The 20,758-nt window shown below is 49.5% G+C and overlaps 1 protein-coding gene across 3 annotated transcripts in view; it reads right to left on the bottom strand.

Moving 5' to 3' along the window:
• NRP2 (neuropilin 2) overlaps positions 1–20,758 on the bottom strand; it is a gene marked incomplete at its 5' end in the record, with an annotated part of 90,157 nt that overhangs the window by 50,617 nt on the left and 18,782 nt on the right. For all 3 annotated transcript variants that reach the window (XM_082314131.1, XM_082314130.1, XM_082314132.1), the window contains 5 exons: positions 1,569–1,724; positions 2,776–2,945; positions 4,829–4,984; positions 5,561–5,791; positions 10,122–10,303. In XM_082314131.1, coding sequence (XP_082170257.1) covers positions 1,569–1,724; positions 2,776–2,945; positions 4,829–4,984; positions 5,561–5,791; positions 10,122–10,303 — 895 coding nt within the window. The remainder of the gene's footprint in view (positions 1–1,568; positions 1,725–2,775; positions 2,946–4,828; positions 4,985–5,560; positions 5,792–10,121; positions 10,304–20,758) is intronic.

Genomic DNA, 20,758 nt, shown 5'->3' on the forward strand with positions numbered 1-20,758 from the left:
TGTGTATTTAGTCCATCTCCTGCCCGGCGTGTTGCCAATCTCCCATCTCCCTTGGCTTGCAGAAACGGTACCAGGGAGACTTCAAACTCACCCGTTTCCATGGGGTGCCCAGGGTGAGGAGAGACGGCCCCGGTTCACAGAAAGGTCTGCTGCCGCCAGTGGGTCCTGAGAGAGCACAGAGCCTCCACACCAGTGCACGGCCACCGTGTTAGGATTACACCTGACCTCTGTCATTAGCTGCGGCCCCGGAGCCAGCCTGCCCGAGGTCTGGGGGAGCCCGGCTGCTGACTCTCCTACGGGGTGCTGGGCTGCCCTCTGCCTCCATTTCCCTTCCTCTAAAATAGGACTAACACCACCTCACTGGCATGCGAGGAGCTTAAATACACCAAATATTGCAGGTATGAGACCCTGCTAGGGGACTCTGCACAGAGAGGACTTATTCTGGGAAGCAGAGTGAATTTGAACCGTGAGACACACTTGTGGGGAAGGGGAAATCACACGGCCTGGAAGGGAAGGAAATGTCTGGATGAATCCCGGACAAGGCAGGCTACTGCATTTCATGCCAGCGGCGCCTGTGCCAGCAAAGGGAGGGGACAGCTAATTTAACAGAAGCGCTGAGCAAGCAGAAATTGCTGGGACATGCATGCAGGGGGAGGTGTGTGGGACCCCAGCCACTGAGTTCACGCAGACAGATCATGGCACATCAATGGGGAGGACCTGAGCCACGGCAGCAGTGCTGGTGGGCACCACAGAAGAGCAGAGAAGGGCTTTCCTGAGTTGCCCTTAACCAGGCGACAACCACGGAACCAAGGCAAGTGACAGAGCAGGACCAGCCCGGCACCATGGCTGCCTTAACCCCCCTCCCCATACGCCAAAGCTTCCGTGTGGACCACCTCAAGCTTGCCTCGCCTGGCCACGCAGCAGCACCCGCAAAGCCTGGAAGGGCTGAACACCCATATTTACTCTCCCTCCCCCTCGCTCCCATCTCTGTGTGCCTCCCAGAAACATGGTGAGAGCATGCAGCAGCTCCCAGGGCTCAATGCATCCTTCCTGACCGCGCCGATCTGCGAGCGCAGATCCCACAGCTCTGGCAGCCTGAATTGCTCCTCATTATTTATTGTTCATTTTGTTCTCTGGGATGGTGCGATCCCCTCTTAGGATTTGTGCCCTTTCATTTCCAGGCCTCAATAACTCCTGAACTACAGTTTCATGTGGTTTTGTGATTGTTAACCCAGCATGCAGACGGGGCTATGGCCATAAAAGCTCAATGAATCTTGTATGGCAAAACACAGACTGTGAAAGCATTTTCTCCTTCATTTGCAGTCCAATAACATACTCTCCCCACCACGAAAGATGCAACAGCGGCCAGGTTTTCCAAGGAATAGTGTTTCCTCATTGCTGTGCAGAGGAGAAAGGACTCAGAGCATAATCAGTCTTCTAGCCCTCATCAGAAAAAGGGTCCCTCACAGATTAAACCCTCCGGGCCTGTAAACTCTCTCTGTTCTATTCCCTCCCGTCAGCTGCAAGACTCACCAAGGTGCATGCAAAAGAGACAAAAAGGCCTTTACCTTGTGGTTTTTCCCATGTCGGTACATCATCCAGTCCTCCCCATTGGTGCTGACCTCCAGCTTGTAGGTACGGACATAGTAGCCATTCTGGGTTTCTCTGGAGATGGCACCCTGTGTGGCAATGGCTGTGAGCACAGTCAGGAAGTGGAGGTCCACCTTTCCAGGGAAGAAAGGGACAAGAGAGAGAATAGTGACCACTGGAGAGCCCAGGTTGGCTAGTTAGTTCTCGCTCTGTCTTTGAAACATGAAAAGGTGTGAATTCAGTCTGTCTCATGCCATCTGTGGGTGCACATTTCAACAGGCACAAACCCCCCGGGCTGACTTCAGCAGGATGCTTGCAGATAGGACCATGGGACAAGAGTAACTAAGGATCTTGATGTCTGTCCATATGCGACCATCACAAAGCCTTCTTCCTGCCTCAGACCAAGCAACGGGATCTGCACTGAAGCTCATGTCCATTAAAGCAGGACAAAGGCTGACTTTTTCCATGTAAAATAAAAGCATGATGTCCAATTAGCAAGTGCTGCAGTTCCTGGTTTTCCCTTGCTCTTTTTTTAAATTTTTTTTACAATGTGGGTTGAGAAAGGTCAGCAGAGCTGGCTTGGTAGCACTGCCACGAATGAAGAATGAGACGTCTGCTAGAGGCAATGACATTCACCACCTCCCGTTCCTAGTGCCCTTTAGCAAGCAGTGTCTCACAGCGATGTGACAAAGCCAGAAGCCCTGTGCAGACAGAGACTGTGGGTCTAACCAGCTTCCAGGGAAAGCCTTTGCTCTGTCAGCCCCCTACCTGATATTAGCCTGCTCACGCTCCCTGCATCACTGATGAGATAAATATTATTCTAGTTGTTTTTCCACGTGCCTCCTGGAGACTTTGTTCCTCAGGCCAGTGGTGGAGTCAGTGGCCCTTGTAAGTGGCAGAGGTCCCTCAATCTCTGCCAGTATGCTGGCAAGTCCATCCAGGTTTTGGTCAGGAAGGAGGGAGTGGGAGAGGGACAGCAGGTCGAGTCAGCCCTCGTGCAGGCATGCTAATGGGAGAGCCAGCCTGTCACGTTTCACGGAGGCACTCCAGCTCCCCTGCTGCTCACTCCCCATGAGCCACAGAGGCAATAAAAAATTCAACAAGCCTTATGGTCAAGGGTCAGTTTAACAGCATGACACTCCCTTTGGTGGGGGAAGAGGCGAGGGGGCTGGAAGGCATGCATACCTGGAGGTACTCTTTGTTGCTGTCTACATTGGGGGTCCAGCCGTTGTCATCACTGTTGAGCCGGCTCTGTTGAGGGGTCCATCGCCCATCTGAGTAGGTGGAGGAGGCACTGATCTGCATGTTGGAGATCCTGCCAGACTCCATCCCCAGCGGCACATTGCACTGGAAGTCTGGAGCGGACACACACACGCACACACAGAGATCAGCTTACAGTCTCTGTACTTCACTCCCAAGTGGAAGGCAGCCCTGAACTATCCTCCCCAGCTAACCCCAAGCAAAGCTGCCTGCCTGGAAAGATGAACAGATCTGCACCATCTTGCAGGTTGTGTGTGCTCACAGATGGCACTGCAAAATTAAAGATGGGGCAGCTTTATGGCCCTCTGAAATCTAATATGGTCCAGGTCTTTCTCCCTTTCTCTATCTCCTTCACCTTTGCAGTTTTGACACAATTCTGCCCCTTCCCTCCCTCCATCTCCATCAAGATGTCCCAAGTCCCCTTGCCACAAAGTTCCCTATCTTCTTGAAGGCTGGAGGTGAAATCTAAGCACTGACAAGGCAAGCAGTATGGGCAGGCACAACAGGAGGGTGCTTACTGCTGTGCTGCTGGCAGGAACATCAAGGCCTGGAATGGGAAAGTCTAAAAGTTTTGTGTGCATGTAAGAGTATGGATGCCTGTGTGTATGTGTCTGTGTATATGTGCATGCGCTATATGTGATATCAGGCCCACAGGAATTAACCAACCAAGAATATGAAAGACTCATATGCTTTCATTTGGGTTTCCTCACTTCTAAGGCTTTAGAAGTCACAATTAGCTCAATCTTAGTGCACATCTCATATATTTTATGTCAGCTATCCTGTAAAAACAATAGCAAAGAAAACATTGATAAGAAATACCACATGGGCCCAAGCGTGCCGCTGCTGTAAACCAATGGGGCTCCACCAAACTGCCTGTGTTTTTAATGTGGCCAAGTCAACCCCGGCTGGAAATGATGGGCCAAGTTAAGATCTCAGTGGTATTATTAACGTTTCAATTCTACACCAGCATAAATCAAAACAGGCCTGGCCCTTTAACAGCTCTTGTGCTTGATTTCTCAAGCTTTCTGTGTCATTAATATTTTATTTCCCAATCCTTTTAAAGAACCAAATAGAAACGGGATTAAAGAACAGATCAGCTGAGTGTGGATATAGGTAATGGTGAAGAGCTCATGCTTGTTGTAACTCTCACAGTCTCAGCAGAACATCCCTGACTCAATCACAGAGCAAGAGCCTGTAACCCAGCTGCCCTAGCGCTGCACAACTCCTACTCTACCCTGCTCTCCGTCATGGGCTTTCAGTGTCGGGTCAGGGACCCCCTCTCTTTCTCTGGGACTGAGGGGTGTCCTGAAGGCTTATTCTGTTGTATCACAGGTTCACTGCTAACAGACGTCAAGAACTGTAGCTCTGATGTAAAAATACCATGGGAAAACAAACTGAATCTTTTCTTGCCTGCAAGCATTATCAAAAAGAATCAAAATGCTCTTAATTCTCAAAACACACAACTTAACTTCCTCACTCCACATCAATTTGTCTCCCTTAATAAGGGATCTAAAACAAATTTTGGTTTGAAATTCTTAGAGCTTTAGGCGTTTTTTAATTAGACAGCCAAGAAATTCCAATTTGTAGTTCAGGGCTGTGAATTTTTGGAAAACCAGAGAGAGGGAGAGAGTATTTCCCCCCATGCTTTAATGAATCTGCTGCACCCGCTGGGCTGAAGTCTTCCCCTAAATCCTTTGGGCTGAGCACATACATGAAGGATTCTATGCCAAAAGGTATTGAGAAACTTCACAAGCAAGTGAAAAGTCAAAGAAAGGTCACAAAGCGTGATTCTTACTGAAATCTCACTTCTATGAGAAACAGAGAACACACCTAGTATAACTGCTGTCTGCATTGCCCGTGGGGGACCAGCCCCTGGACACACTCCTGCCTGCCTCACTCTCGCATGTGCCAAGTGAAAGACTTGGGGAAAACAGGTGACACGACTGCCTAAAGTCGTACACATACATTTCCAACTTACTTTCTGGGACTTCCTGCTGGATCAAGAAGTACTGAGCAGAGAAACCATCTTTAGCCACTGCCAGGTCTGTGTGGAAGGTGAGCGAGAGGACGCCAGTGGTTGAGCGGATGTCTGACGGCATCTTAGTGCCACAGTACCTGCCTATCAAGGGGCCAACTGCAAAAGAAAGAGCAGCAAAGGTAATGCCTGCTTTTCCACCAGCCTCCTGGGTCACCAGCAGGTTGGCATCACTCAGCAGGGATGCCTTAGCGGAACCGATCAGGATAAACGAAAGACTTTGGGGATGGGCTATTTTTTGCATCTGCTGGCCCGGTGCCATGCAGTGTGCCGTGCAGAAATATCCACTGCAGCAGGCATTGCTCTGCAGTTGCTGGGAAATGCTCCAATATCTGCTCTGTTTCTCAGTGTTGGTACACAGTAGGGAGGTCCTCCCAGCACTGCATGAACCTACTGCCCTTCCCTGAGGGAGGACCGGTGGTATCTTGGACTGTCACATGGGGCTCTTCAGATCAGTGGTTACAACACAGCAGTAGTTTGGGGTTTAATGCATGCAGCCTTCTGCAAGTGCACCATCCTCTCAGCTGGCCACGGAGCACCCCGATGGCAGGCTGCATGCTACAGCCACGTCTGAGGTTAGGCACCTTTGGTGTTCAGACACAGACTGCACAGTTTTGGAGCTTTGTGAGACACCAAGAGAGGCTGAGGATAGCAGCGCAGCACCCCATGGCTTACCCTGAGGGATGCCGTCCCAGATGTCCAGCCAGTCGTACTTGCAGTCTCCTTCCCCCGCCTGCAGCGGGTCGTGCTCGAGGTCGAAGAGCAGGAAGTGGAGGAGGATTTCTGTCTTTGGCTTGGCTATGATGGTGAAGACGCAGTCCAGGTTGTGCGGATACTTGTCAGGGAAACCTGGAGACTCGATAGTGCCATTGGAGGCAGTGAAGTTTCTGGAGCAGTCTTCAGAGCCTGTAGTTGCAGGAAAAAACCCGCAGCCTTAGCAACAATGCAGCTTAATGCCAACAGCTTGACACACTGTGGAAACCCCATTTTGAGCTTAGAGGGGTTGTATATTCACTTCTGGAAATGCCCTGTAACCCAAGAGCTGTGTGAATTCCTGCGAGGACCAAGAAGGTGATTTTCAAAGCTTTCCACAGGTGGAGAGACAAGGTCCGTGCATTCACTGGAGTGGACAGCATGTGTCTAAATCCCTCAGACAGCTCTGCAAGTGTAACCCATATGCCACTGCTGATCCCCCTGCCAATTACTCCAAAAACAGGACTAGGAGAGTGATCCCATCCAAAGCCACAGCTGCGATTTGGCAGGTCAGCACCCTGCTATGTCCCCCATGCTGCTGGTGGTGGCCCTGGTGGGGAAGGGAGGCCATGTCAAGTTGGGCTGGGCTTCCCCTGCCAGCCCTACCCACTCTCTGCTGGGCTCTCCAAACCCCGACCTGCCTGGAGACCTGCGTCTGCCACCCCAAAGCCCCTGGAGGGGCTGGCCAGTGCGCAGGGGGCTGTCGTACGTGGTCCTCGCTGCCGCGGCTGCCACCCACCGGCTGCGCTGGCAAAGGGCCACAGCAGCTCCAGGGCTGATGGAGGAGCCCCCGTTCAGGGAGGGGGCTGCCTGGGAAGGGGCAGAGAGGAGTAACAGGAATGCCATCTCTTTGGAAAAAGGTGTCCCCAGGGGCTGGTCTCCTGCAACCTCTCCCCCTCCAGCACGGACATGTGTGCCTCAGTTTCCTCTGAAGAAAATCAGGAAGCACAAATATTTACACAGTGAAAAGGCCCGGGGGAGGGTGCCAATGTCTCCACTGTTAGCTGGAAACCCTCGGGAAGCATGCAGTTAGCCTGCAGACCTGAGTCCCACGCAAAGGATGGGGGGCAGCTCCAGCACATGTCCTGCTCCACGGCCATGGCAAGAGTGGGGGTAATGGGGGCATCTCTGCTGAGAGGAGGAACAGAGCCCTCTTTCTTACAGACTGAGCCGTCCGCACCAGAAATGCAAGTTATTTCTATCCTTAAGGAAGACCTTTGCGTGGCGAGGAGGGCAGACAATGTTGCCTCTTATTTATTGCTGACCTCAGCACTGGCCTCGGCTGCAGGCGGGCCAGCTCCATGCCCCCTCTCACACAGCCAAGGTGCCTCAGGGTGGCCGGGGAAAGGGGAATTTGTGTCGTATTCATACCACGGTGACTTTGAAACCACTGCACTGTGGAGACAGGACAATAGGCAACAGAAATCTGCAGCCTGAAGCTATCAGAGGCAAAAGGAGATGTTAGAGAGGCTGCTGGCCACTGCTGCAACCCGGCGTTAGCATTCACAAAGGTTTCTGCTTTGGTTTTACTGGGACACCCTCCTTCTCCTCTACAAACCCTTCTGCTCCAGCTCTTCCAGGCAGCACCAGCCTTCCTGGGACTAATGGGAGACTTGTTATTCAATTCAGCATTAACCTACAGGAGTCAGGCCAGCAGCCCGCTGTAATAGCAGGATCCCAGCACTGCATTATGCCTTGCCTAGCTGGAGAGCTACTCAGGAGAGGCTCTTAATTGACTACCTAATGAAGCAGCCAGCTTTTCTGGTGTGAACCTGTGGGGTAAAACACAGAGGCAAAAAATAAGGCTAAACACAAATCACAGCGTAACGCTGCAAACAGGGATAAGGGTGTACTTCGTTCCAAACAGCTTGAAAGACAAATAGATAAATAGGGAAAATAATACAAGCTAGGGAGAAAATCAAAGACTAAACCCAGAGTCAGGGACTGTCCTCTAGAGACAGGAGAAAGACATAACTATGTCACTGCATTAGACAACAACAATTTCCTCATGTGGGGCTCTTATCGCATTTGGCATCTTTGTCTACAGTTTGGCTGATACCAGCAAACACAATGATCAGGTTTTTTTATAAGGAAGCTGCAGATAATCAGCGGGAGTCATGCTGGCTTCGGCAGCACGGACCAGCCTGAGAGGAGACTTTGATGCCCAACGATGGAGAGCTCAGGCCAGCTCTGCCAAACTGACTCACAAAGTGAGCAGCAGGGAGGCTGGACCAGCCCGGGCAGGCGGCTCTTTTGTCAGCCCACAGACCACTGACTGATACCCATCAGGGGATTCAAAGACCAGTATGCAGTTGTTTGTATGCAGATTGCTGCTCTCTCACACCGTGATAAGGGAAATTTAGCACAAGGTGTAGAAATAAATGCTCAGTTGAAAAGAGTTGGTTTTTTAGGTCACCTTTAAGAAAGAAAGAAGCTGCAGCCACACTGCCTTTACTGATGTGGACAATGACAATCCGATGACCTTTAAAGCTGGCGACACCCTTGCTGGCTACACTGACAGCTCAGAAGGAAACTTCGCCCGTGCCTGCCTGCCTGCCTGCAAACAAAAGGCAGGGTTTGCGTGTACGGCAGTGGGCCCGCAGCCGGCACTGCCCACCCCACTGACCCCCAGGAGCCCCACAGGTGGCTGGGCTGGGGGTGCGCCCGGATCACAGGCTCATCCCCGCTCCTGGGCCAAAAGCTGCCTTGCTGGGCTGCATTTCGTGGGCTGTGGCTGGAAGAAAGCCTGGCTGTATCTGGAGAGGATGGCTGCCTGCATGGGGGTGGGGAGGCTGAAGGAGCCCAACCACCACTTCAGACCTGAGGGCAGCTCTGCACGGACATACATAGAGGGACACAAACTCGGTTCCAGCCTCCATCCAACATCTGCTCTCTCCCAGACAAGCCCTTGCTTCCTCTCCCTCCCTACCAGCAGCAACAAAATCTCCTTTTCCCATGAATTTGGCCCTTGCTGGCTCCCAGCCAGGCAGACAGGGTTCCTGCCTGCCATCCCTGCCCACCAGCCACGCTCAGCCTGGCCCGGCCACTTCAGCTGGCTGGACCACTCCACATTGCCCCATCCGACTCATGGCATGGACTCGATGTGAGGACAAGCACAACTCCGCACAGTCTGCTGGGCTCAGGGGGCGTGTGTACAGGGAAGGAGAGGCAAGGGAGGATGAGGTGGGTCGGCAGTCTTCCCACCTGAACACCGGCATTCTTTGCCATTCTCCGTGCTGGCAACTGGCCTCAGCAAACCCCAATAGCCAGGTGAACCATTAAACTCTTTCAGAACTAATCTGCATCCTAACCATTAGCAAACAACAGTGGTGAGCTGGCTGCACCACAACAGCTCAATGGCTGGTTATACAGCTCAGGCAACCACCAGCAACAGCACTTTCCTCATCCACCTGAACCTCCAGACACCACCTGTCCTCCCCATTTCACAATGAATTTGGGGAGTCCCATTCCCATCCTTTTGCAGCAGAGTCTCCACATTCACATCTACCTGTGATCAGGTTGCAGGCTGCCTGCACACCTCTGCCTGCCACACAGCTGGGCCAGGGCCCCTGGGCACTGGTGCCTGTGCTCCGTGCCTTCCCTTTGAAGAGGCGGGTAAGTGACCCTCTTATGCTCCTTTCTGGTTCTTCACCAGGCGTGGGCATTTTTTTCGTGCTGGATGCGACAACAAGAAAGCCGTGTGTGTGTTTTCTTCCAATGCGCCACCAAAGGAATGTGGGCACAAGGCGGGTGCCCACATCCCCGTGCAAAACACACTCTTGTTCCCTCAGCACACGGGCACACCTCTCTCACCTGCACACACAGACCATACACAGAGCGGGTTTTGTTTTCTCAAGCCTCCGTCTTCCCAGACACACAATTCTGGCAAATATTTAGACAGAAACACTATTAAAAGGCTTTTGAGCAGCTTTTCCTTTCCTCAATAATAGTTCGGCATTAAACAGAATTATGAATAGTTCCTCTTATATCTGCCTGGAAAGCCACCGTCTCAGCCCTTGACAGCACTGCTGACAGCAGTCCCTTGAAAACCAGAGCTCCCCAGTTACAAACGCCGCTTCCAGGGAGAGAAGACACAGCATCATTGATCAGCCCTGAATCGCAGCTCCACAGGAGGGGGAGCTCCATGCACTCCTAACTGAGGGACAATCCCCACTTAGGCCTAACAAGCTCCACATGTGCCAAGGAGAAAAGATGTAGGTTTCTAGTCCTTGAATACAAAAGAGCATTTAAAGAGGAACCTTGCTTTTGATGCCACGCTGTGATCCAAAAATGCACTATCATGCGCCACTAACATCTTTACCTTCTTGGAAATGTGATGCAACAGACTTGCTTGAATTAAAAAAAAAAAAAAAAAGGCATCCTTATTTCTGGAGACCATACTAAAAATCACATTGAAAAGGTGGCCAAAGACATCTCCTTGTGAAAATCATCGTGGCAAACAGCCTGGGAGACAGACACTCACCTGTCTTGTAGATCTCATAGCGCAGGGAGAAGCCGGCACCTTGCCGTGCGTAGTCTGAGGTGAACTTGATATAGAGCGAGGGGCCAGAAGAGATGATGGTAGGAGGTGCTATGTTCCCACAGTGCTTGCCCAGCAGGTCTGCCGCTTCACTGTCCCCATCTCGGATCTCAATGTAGTCGTACCTGTGGAGACAGGTGAAATGGCAGTAAAACCATCTGTCAAGGAGATGCTTCAGGATGCCAGGAACAAACACAAAACACTTCTCTATATCTGCATATTTCACAGAACTTCCAGATCAGAAGTTTCACAGAACTTCACGATCTTCCAGACAGGTACCTGGGACTCTGTCACTCACACCACACCACACACCCTCCAATACTTTTTTTCCCTTTTGTCTGACTACATTTAAGTCCCTTCCCCCGTTGCTCCTCACATCATTAATTTATTGCAGCCACATCCACTTCAACTTCAGAACCAACATGCAAAATTTAGGACACAATTTGCCTCCAGTTCCACAAGACTCCTTCAGCATGGGGAGAAGCTCAGATACAACTCTCCCGGGGCTGCTCTCCTTCCCTTATGTCTCTCCTGAAGTGCCATCGTGCTACTTAGCACAGCTCAGTTTATTCCGCTACCCAGGTGGGATCTGGCCAAGCATGCATCAAGCATTAAACAAATAGTCAATGTTCAATCCACGTGAGCAGCCAGCTAGTTTGTGCACTGTTTGACACCACATCGGTCCTTCAACAAGTGTGGCTGGTACACTTACTTAGCACATGGACAGTAATACTGATCCTCTTCTGTTAAGTGATATCAAAGCTTTCTGTGGATGAGAAGTGTTGCATAAGAGCTGGGTGACCACATTCACTATTGCCTGACACTTGTACAGCCTTTAACTGCAGCCTGCCTTTGCTAAACCCCACCTGGCGATGCCCCATCTGCCCACTGGCATCGCTCCTGCGTATCTGAACCATCTGGGGGAGAAATCTGTAGGTTTGGAAGAATTGCCTCCCGGTGCAGAGACAAAAGCTTGTTGCAAAGTCTGGCTGGAAGGTGAAACTCCCACAGATTCCTTCATATTTTCTAGGCCATGACTAATGGCAAGGTACTATCAGGCTCTGTGTGCTGTGAAGAAACAAACAGCTTTTACGTGAACATCTTGTTCTTCAGCTGCTTTCTAACACCCGCGCTCTCCTGCGTCTCTTCTCCTCTCTGGCCAGCACGCTGCTATTTACAGAAACTGCCCATCTCTCTTCAACTGTTTATTCGCTTTGTATCAACCTGTTTGAACAACATGCTACAGCTCTTCTCATGGGGCCAGGCAAGGAAAAAGCATTTCCAGGCTGCCAGAAATCTGCCTTTCTTCTTTGTCACAAGATCTCCTGTTCGGGAATGGAGAGTTGAAAGGAGAAGTAGCTTGCTGGATACAGAATGATCCTCATGTGACTCATTCCGGTTCTGCAAAGCACACATCGGCAGGCAGCAACCTCAAAACAAACTTACAGGGACTCAGTGTGCTCCTCCACAAAGAAAGATGGCCCAGACAGCTTCGGTTTCACTCCTTTCTGGGACTAAATCAGGCTGAGAGCCAGAAGCAAAATGCCTGCAGATAAAACCCTGTCTACGCTGGACCAAGCACTCAGCTAGCTGCAATCACCCAGCCTTTAACTTCATTACGGACTCAATTGGCTTGGCCAAGGTGAAATGCAAGCGGTCTTGAGAAGAGGCACTCGCAGAGGAAGAGCATTTGGCTTAGCTGGTGGGTGGACACACAGCGATGTAAATGAAGATCTGTTCCCTCTGCTCTCCCCTCAGCTCTGTGTGGCTCCCTATCACCTCGTGACCCCTTATTACCCTGACACCGTCCAGCAGCACCCTGCGTGACCCCACTAATGTCCATCATGTGTGGCTTGATCCCACCGTCTCCCCAGGGAGGAAGAACATAGAGGGCAGTGTTAGTGCTTCTTTTAAGTAGAATTTTTTCCTCCTTGTTTGTCTATTTGTTTAAAGTAGCGCTGAGCAAACAGTGGGGACATTTTGTTCTCTAAATAACTACTTGCTTTCAGTGTGCTTGCAGCCCTTCCACATCTGAAGTACACATCTGTGCCGCAGGACTACTGGCTACTAGTGAAATCGTGAATATGTGGCAAAAAATTAATTTGGCGAAAACATGAATGTTGGCAAAACACGGTTAACAGAGCGGACTGTAAAAGCTGCCATTTGCATGGCACAGGCAGAGGTTAGCTGCATCCCAGGGAATTACATCTGTTTGTGTCCTCGTGGGGTTGTAACTCGCCAACACAGTACACAGCTTCAACTACTTGACTGTAATGATTGCAGCTTCTCCTGTAGCCAACACACCAAACATCCTAGTGCTGTCCACATGGCTCCTCAAACCACTCAGTGCTGTAGGAGCCCTGGCAATTTCAGAAGCAAATTCTGGACCAAGAAATATTTGCTTATTGAATGGGTGAATAACTTCCAATAATACATACAGTTTGGGAATATTGCAATCTGCTCATGGGCAATCTGCAAATGGAAAATTAAAAGAATGAATCTAGTAAGTAAATCATCAGGAAATATTTGCCTCTCTGAATTAAACCCTGTTTGGCTTCATCCAAGCATCTAACCGAGCTTTCTCCTACTGGAGTTAATCCTTAATAAATCAAATGTTACAAACAACTAAAAAAGCCCCTAGGAGAAGGTCAGGGAGTAATTTTTGCCAAATGCAGAATGAATATAAATGCATAAGAGTTTTCTTCCCTAGTTAAAAAAATCTTGGCCCAAGCCCTCTGCTCCTCATGAGGCAAAACTCTCTTTCTTCAGGTCATATAAACAGAGCGTGAATTGGGAGAGGATTACACTCAGGAAATAACTCCTCCCCAGATGAGCAGGAGCACCTACTTCCTCTCCAACATAGCAATTAAGCTTTAGGCTTTCAAAATGAACACCAAAGATGTCTGGTCCAAAACATGAAACTTTCAAACTTCAGCAAGAACACTGGCTAATCCCCACCACACTCTTTTGGCATCATGCACTTCAGTCGTGACAATCAAATAAGCTGATACACCCCATTCTCCTCATGTTGGGTCACTGGCCATGTTAAAATCTAGTTTGGCCAGACCTTTGCTTCTGTTAAGCTTAAGCATGGTTTACAGACTTTGTTCTTCCCGTGTGAAAAACAAGAAGAAAAATAGGAAGGAAGAAAACCCAACCCTGGGGATGCTTTCTACTCTAACCATTTCATTTCCAGATAATTACAGACTAGGGCACAGCTGGGTGGGACATATTTATGCAGCGATGGCATCCAAACTGTCTTGACCAGTGTCCAGCAATTTGCATTTCACTCATATAACCAAATCCATTGTTTCAGTCAACGTGCACCAACATCCTTGTCGGCTGACCTCTCTGGCATTACCTCCCCTGAGCAAGCCGCCATCTCCAAGCATATTTCATGGCCACTTCTCCCCATCTAGGCACTGCTCCAATGAGCCAACCATAAATACGTGAGGGCAGGGTGCCGCATCCGTAACCCACAAGTATAGTCAATGGATTAACCAAGTCTTCTTGCAGGGAAGGTGACTGCAGTTGGCTGCTCCTCCAGCGGCAAGGTATCTTCTTGTTGCTTGAGTGGGAAGGCCAGCCAGTTGGTTTGAAACTGCCTCAAACAGAGGTTTCCACCAGGGAGTTTTAAGGCAGAGAGGCAAAGCTGAAGTGCTTTTAACTGCCCAGACAACGGGGCGTTGAGAAAGGAGGGAAAGGCATTGCTTAGATGCTCTTCTTGGAGCTGTTTAACAGAATTAAATGGAAAACATACAATGCTTACAAATATTGCTGCATTTTTATTAAAGATTTTTAGTAGAAAGTGCTTTGCTGATGTTAAGAGAGCTTTTATAAACTAATTATAAAGCACTTCTAATGCCTGTATTACTCACGCTTGCTTGCTTGCTTGCTTGCTTTTTCCTCCAGTCAATCCTCTCTGCTTTCCAGTCTTTCTTTTCTCTCTATTTTCCCTAAGTCACTTTGCTGCTGGCTCTCCGAACAAGGCTGCGAGGCACAATAAAGGCAAACAAGCCCCAATTGCAGTGATTATGAGAAGACCTCCACCTTTTCAGTCCTTTTCTGTTGTGAAACAGATAATGTGCTCCCTGGCCATTGAGCTGTGCTCCACTGTCCGTCTGTCCCGCCCCCCCCCCCACCCCCCCCCCCACCCCGCCCCGAGGCCAGCACAGACCTCCCAGGTGCCCACCCAGGTACTGGTGAGCTCCAGAAACCCTCCAACCCACCTGGGGAGCAGCACTGGAGAGCCTGCGCCATTCCTCTGGGTGCTCCTCTCCTGAGGCACACAACTCAGCACAAAGCACCAGTTTGGGACTCAAACTGCTCCACGCATAAGCAGCAAACCTATTGCCCCTCAGCCCCAAATCCTAAGAGATGCTGAGTCCTTCCCCACTGAAACACGCTTCAAGGACATTACAGGGACATTAGCTTAGGATGGAGAGAAACATGAACAATAAATCATGTATATAATGTTCACAGCCATAATGTAAGTTCTCCTGATACATAAACTTGTGCGAGCCTTGCTTCAAAGCCTGAGGAGGGCTGGCTCCCCAGACCAAGCTCTGACCTAGCTGGCAGCTTTCTCAGTCTCTTTCCAGAGCTATGATTTGGAGTAGGTGAGGGCTTGCACACAGCTAAGCCCAGTTTCCAGTGCTTGCCAGGGCCAGAGAGAGTCGCAAGGCTCTAACCTGAACTTCCCCAATGTTTAATTTGGAACTGTTATTTATAGGCATTTCCATGGGGCTCATGACTGCACCTGGCAAACAGTAATGATGGGATGCTCATGAGACCCTGAGAGGTGGGAAGGCAGAGAGGAGCAGTGGCTGGCCCAAGGTCACACAGGAAGTTTGCAGCACAGCCAAGAATAGAAGCCAGCCTTGATTAGACAGATTATATTATATTGGAGGAGTCTGGCCTAGATAGACAGAGAGACAAATAGGTACTGACTGCATGCCAACAGCCCCAAATTTGGGAATGCCCAGTGTTGACTTGAGCCTTCGAGACCTCTGGTCTGCTTGAACCATATGTCATGGTGTCTCGAATGCATCTGCTGAAAATAGGAAGAGAATCGGCAATTCTAGTGAAATTCAGCAGGTGTTAATACTCTGCAGGTAGCTGGGGGAAGGTGTGGGGAACCTGCTTAGCCATAATGTCAGCTGGTAAATGCAATTGTTCCCTTTGAAAAGGTGGCAGGGGGTTTGTTTCTCAGAAATTGTTATAAAAAGCATAAGGGTTTTTAAACATCCTCTAAGAAAAGGCTGTTTCTTAGAAATGAAATAGCAACTGTAGTATAGAGATGGTTAAGAAATGGTGAAGCAGAAGCTCTGTGCTTGTTTTGCAATCAAGAGGCGGCTAGAATTAATGTCCATTACACGCTAGCTGGCTTAGTTGATTTTTCTGTGTCACCACCCATCTTCATGCTCTTTCATACACCACCTTCAAACCAAATCCTTATTTCATGGGTGGTTACATTGTGAAAGACAAGAAAACTTTTCTGTGAGGTTTATACAATCTTGAGCAACTGCAGGACATACCCTTCAAAGGTTAAATTGCTGCAGAAACTACTGGGGACTTTTAAATGGTATTTTTTTATAGCCATGATAGCAAAGTCAAGCACCTCTGCTGTCTGATGAAACAAGAGCAATGAAGTTTGATCTTAGCTGCCAGCCCTTAATCAGAGTAATTAATTATAAATACAGCAGATGAATTGGAGTCTCCTTTGACTTGAACTGGTTTTACACATGTGTAACTCATCATTTTAAGGGTAATCACTCCTAATTTATCCTGGGGTGAGAAGAGAATCAGTCCTCATAGACACAGATCCTGATATAGATTTGTGCACGGACCTAAAAAGCTTGTATCATATCTAGCTTTAGCCAACTAAACCTCCTCTGCTCTCAGTGGAAGCAGACTCCTCACACCCAGCTTGGGGTGGGATTAATCGTTCTTCTGCACTGACGACAGAGGTAGTTTAACTCACTCTCGCTGACTGGACCTGGACTTTAGGTGGCTGAACGTAGGAGAGAGGAATCTGGTCTCAGTCTGCAGCTTGTGGGGCCTCTTGTGCCCATGCTGAGGCAAAAGATGCACACAGAGCAGGCAGAGCTTGCCCTTGTCTTGCCCTGATGAAAATAAATGCCCCTGCCAACAGCAGAGAGAAATAGGCTATCATTGCTCTGAATCCGCAGGGATTTCACTGGGTTTCAGTGACTAAAATGACCAAAATCCGGTGGCAGCAGGGGGAGAGCCAGGCCTGGGGGGGCAAATTGCTTAGGATTTCTCGGAAGTTTGTTTTGAATTTGTTGCATCCAATTCCATCTTGTGTAATCACAGTATTGTGGGGTTTTGTAATCATTCCACTGTGCTTTGGATTATTTTCTTATCTCCTCAAAAATCTGACCAGAATTTCTGAGAAATGAGAAAAATCCAGTCATCCAGTCAAAAAAAAAAAAAAAAAAGGAAAAAAGAGAGACAGAGAGAGAGAAAATAACCCTAACAGATTGGAAAACTTCTTCAAAAATGCCTTGAAGACAAAAAATGGAAACTACAAATAGCCTCTATTTATACTCCTTGGGTTGTTTTCACCCCCGTACAAGCACCGCTGATAGGAAGAGTCTTTCAGCAGTTACTGTTAACTTATGCGGAAAAAAAAAAAAGGTAGCCAAAATACATCTTGCAAAGGAAAGAATAAAACATAGCTGCAAACTGCCTCTGTGGCAAGTTCTGATTCAGGAGGGAATTTCAGCTCCTAGCATGCTGCATGCTGCTGCCCCCCCTGAGACAGGAGAGCAAAGGCTCCCCCGCGCTTTGCCGTTCATCCTCGGGCTGCCTTCTTCAAGCTGTGTTGCCAGATCGCTGCGGAGAGGCGCGTTGGAGTAGAGAAGTGCTCTCATCTGGGGCCTGTCTGGAAAACCGTTCATTATATAAGAAAACAAGATGTGCTAATGTGCACTTTAGGGGTTTTCTGCAGGCTGTTGTTCAGGAGTTACACATGGCTGTGTAATTTTATTTCTGTCTCCAAAACCATCTCTATAAATTCCTCACCCTTCTATCTTTAGCTGCAGGGGTCTTTTGTTGCAAGATGCCTTTGGTATTCTTTGGGGGGGGGAAATCACGGTGAAACCAGGAATAAAATATATAAAGCATGTTAAGAATAGCCCCCCTTTCCGTGGCATTCTGCCTTCTGTTGCTGCTCTAAGGGAACTGAAGTAACTCACAACCTTTTCATACCCCAAAATGCAGGACACTTGAGAAACTGCCTTTGCACTTTCCTCCTTCTGCTACAATCCATCTGTGGAAAAAATTAGACTTTGGTTTCTATGTCATTTTACTGTCACCACTCACAAGCACTTGATCACTAAGAGAATGAAAAAAAAAAAAAAAAATAAAAGATAACAACCACAAGAGGAAAATTTACTGCCGAAAAGCAGCAGAGCAGGCAGAAGACAGGGCAAATGCTCACTTTGCAGTGGGTGGAACAGTGAACAGGCTCCCATCTCCTGATGGGATTCAGTGCCCGACAGCCCAGGCAATAGATGGAGACCAATTTGGGCCAGGCTGGCGCTGGTGGCTGAAGGTCTGGCCACTGGCTGGCAGGTGCTGATGAGGATTAGGGGATGCTCACATGCTCGCTGTGCCAGCCCTGTTCCCAGAGGAGAACACCCTCCCCAGAGCTGTAGCAAGGGATGTCCCATTGTGCGTTGCTGGCACGGCATCAGTCACGGTCTTAGACGCAACATGCCATGAAGAACGAAAGAGCTGGTAAGAACTGGGATCAGATGGGAGCTTTGCGGCTTGGCTTTCCACATATCACTCATTTGCACTGGCTTTTTTCAGCACAAAACCGAAATAAACACTCATTAAGCACCAATTGTATAAAGGAGGTTGCAAGAACAGAGCCCTGACCAGCCCACCCTCGTGCTCCTAGCTACCTACATCCCTCATTAACGACGGACGGTCACCTCGGGACCGGCCCACCACAGGCCGGCTTTCTGACCCCACAGTTTCTCAGACACAGTCTCTTCACAGCCCAGCTCCTGCCTTAGCCGATGCACAAGTAAGCAAAGCTCTGCCGCCAAGGCTGGCCTGCAGCCTCCTCTATTTGGGCACTTCCACAAAAACCCGACCGTGCCAGCTTGTAGTAAGAGCGGTTTCTGGGGCAAAGAGCACACCAAACCTGCCTGATCGCTCCTTGCATGCTGTGTAGGTAGTGCAGCATCTCCTACCCCCTTCTCCCCCCAAAATATGGGTACTTGCAGCTCAACAGACATCTGAACCGAGCCTTGCTGAGGGTCTGAGCACACTCAGTGCCCAGACAAGGGCAAGCGCTGTGCCATGCACTCATCATGCCTTGCTGCACGTCCGCAGCAGCGGTGGCCTCCCGCCTGGGTCCCGGAGGCAGCGGTATCTGTCTGGGGGTGTGTGGGAGGAATTAGCCGCTTGCAGGGGCTGGCCAGTACCCCTGAAGTGAGCTCAGCCCTGCCTGGGACAGCAGGTCGGAGAGGCAGCCACGCCAAGGTGGGAGAGGGAGACAGAGACGAGGGAGTGGGCTGCTGCATGAAGCTGGTTGGTACGTTTTCTCCTTAGTGTGCTCTGGGAACAGGGGGATGGGAGTGTCCCTGTTTCTCCCATAAACAAGGGCCCTGCCACTGCTTTGTTCAGGAAGATTTTCTTTGAAGCAACCCTTTGTGTCACCCTCTCGCTCAGCCACGGCAGTGCATCTGCTTTGTCCTGCCAGCTCAGCCATGGAGTGTTTACAAGCCTCCCTCACCCTTCCAGGCTGTGGTTCAGCTCCATTGACACTGAAGGCAACAGACTCCTCTCTCGGCATGTGATGAATCAATTACTTCCTCTGACACTCTATTACTATAGCCCTTACATCTCCAGATTGCAGATGAAAAGACAGGCTGAGAAGGGGGACAGGGAAGGGGAGAGGTCTCCTGAGGTCTCCTTCAATTGAGTTGTTGGACATCTGAAGAAATCCCCATCTGCCATATTTAAAGACACAGAGAGATGTTTTGCTCCTGAATGGCAGAAACATCAGAGGGTTTTCACAAAAGAAAACCGAAGAAATCAAATGGGTCAAAAAACTTCAACAAGATGCAGTCAATAGTGAGTCAGCCCCCTCTGCTGATGAAGATCCCAGACCTTGTTCCTGCCCATGATTATCAGCCAAACACCAGCATTACCAAAGGCACAACGTGTGAGAGCCAGGCATTACACCTTCCCTTTTCACTGCAAAATAACAACGTAAATGAAACCTCACACCAACACTCCCAAAAGAGGAAGGAAGCTGAGCACATGCCTCAAACTCTTGTGCTGCCAGCGGGGGGGGTCCTACTCCTTGTTGGACATCCGTCAACAACCCCAGCTCCGAGGGTTCCCTGGAGGTTTCTGATACGTTGAGCACTTCCCATGCAAACACCCTGCACGCGGCACAGCCTCGGCAGGCACGGGGCTGAGCGCAGGGGCTCTCCCACCGCCCGCGGGCGAGTGCTGCCTGCCTCAGCAAAAGGGGACCCCACCTCAAAAAACAGAGGCGCGCCCTTCCTTGCACTGACCACAACGTCTTCTGTACCTCTGCAAGAAGTGACACTTGGGTCAGCCACAGCACACACACAGAGCAGCCGCCCCGCCAGTTTCTGTGCCATTTGTAACAGGACTACGTCTTTGGCATAGGATTTCTGCTGTCAGACCCCACTGCTTCAGGCTCTGCTTCTAGCCATATATTAAACACTAATATCTCCATGTCTGACCCAGTGCTACTTTAAAACCACCACCATACTACTGGACTGCGATTGCTCAGCAACACTGTATGTAGATCCTAAGAATTCCTTGGGATTCAGGGGGGAAAGAAACTCCAACAAAAAACCTCAGGTTATTCACTCCTCCTAATGATCTACTGATCTACTTGCTAAGCCAGCATAAGGAAGGGTTTCTATGGTGTGTTTGAACTGATATATCAAAGACAGTTGCTTAAAACATCCTAGCTGTGATTAGTGGACCATGACTGCTATTAACTTATAAGGAATTCCAGGATCACCAGACTGTGGTTTGCAACATATTATTACATTGCCATTCAACAGTGGTGTGCAAGCTGCTTGATTTAAAGAAAACGGAGAACTAGTCTCAGACTGAAAACTAACCTCCCCCAATTCTTTCAAATAAGCTCTGTGCTGAGCTCTGGCCAAAAGCAACCAGAAATTTCTTCTGTTTTCAGTCTGCTCTTTGCAGTCTGTTCTTTTTATTTTGCATTCATATTTACTTGCAGAATTCACACCCGGCCAGAAAAGGCTGGGAACGAACCAATCGTTGTCTGCAGCGCTCTGACCTGCTCCTGTGTGATGCTGCTATGCAGCAGCCTGCTGAGGGGAGTGTGCAATGCACTGTTGCTATCTAGACTTTTATGCCTGCAGATGCCCACGTCTTCTCTTCTCTATAGGGACAGAAATTTGAAGCGATTTGCCAAAGCAGGAATGGTAAATCAATAGCAGGGAGGGAGAAGAACCCAAATTTCACAACTCCCAGCCCTGATATTGTTGGCGAGTCTGCCACTGCCCTGTTACAGCCTGACAATA

Source organism: Platalea leucorodia (assembly GCF_965183815.1).
Source record: "Platalea leucorodia genome assembly, chromosome: 5".
Taxonomy (NCBI): domain Eukaryota; kingdom Metazoa; phylum Chordata; class Aves; order Pelecaniformes; family Threskiornithidae; genus Platalea; species Platalea leucorodia.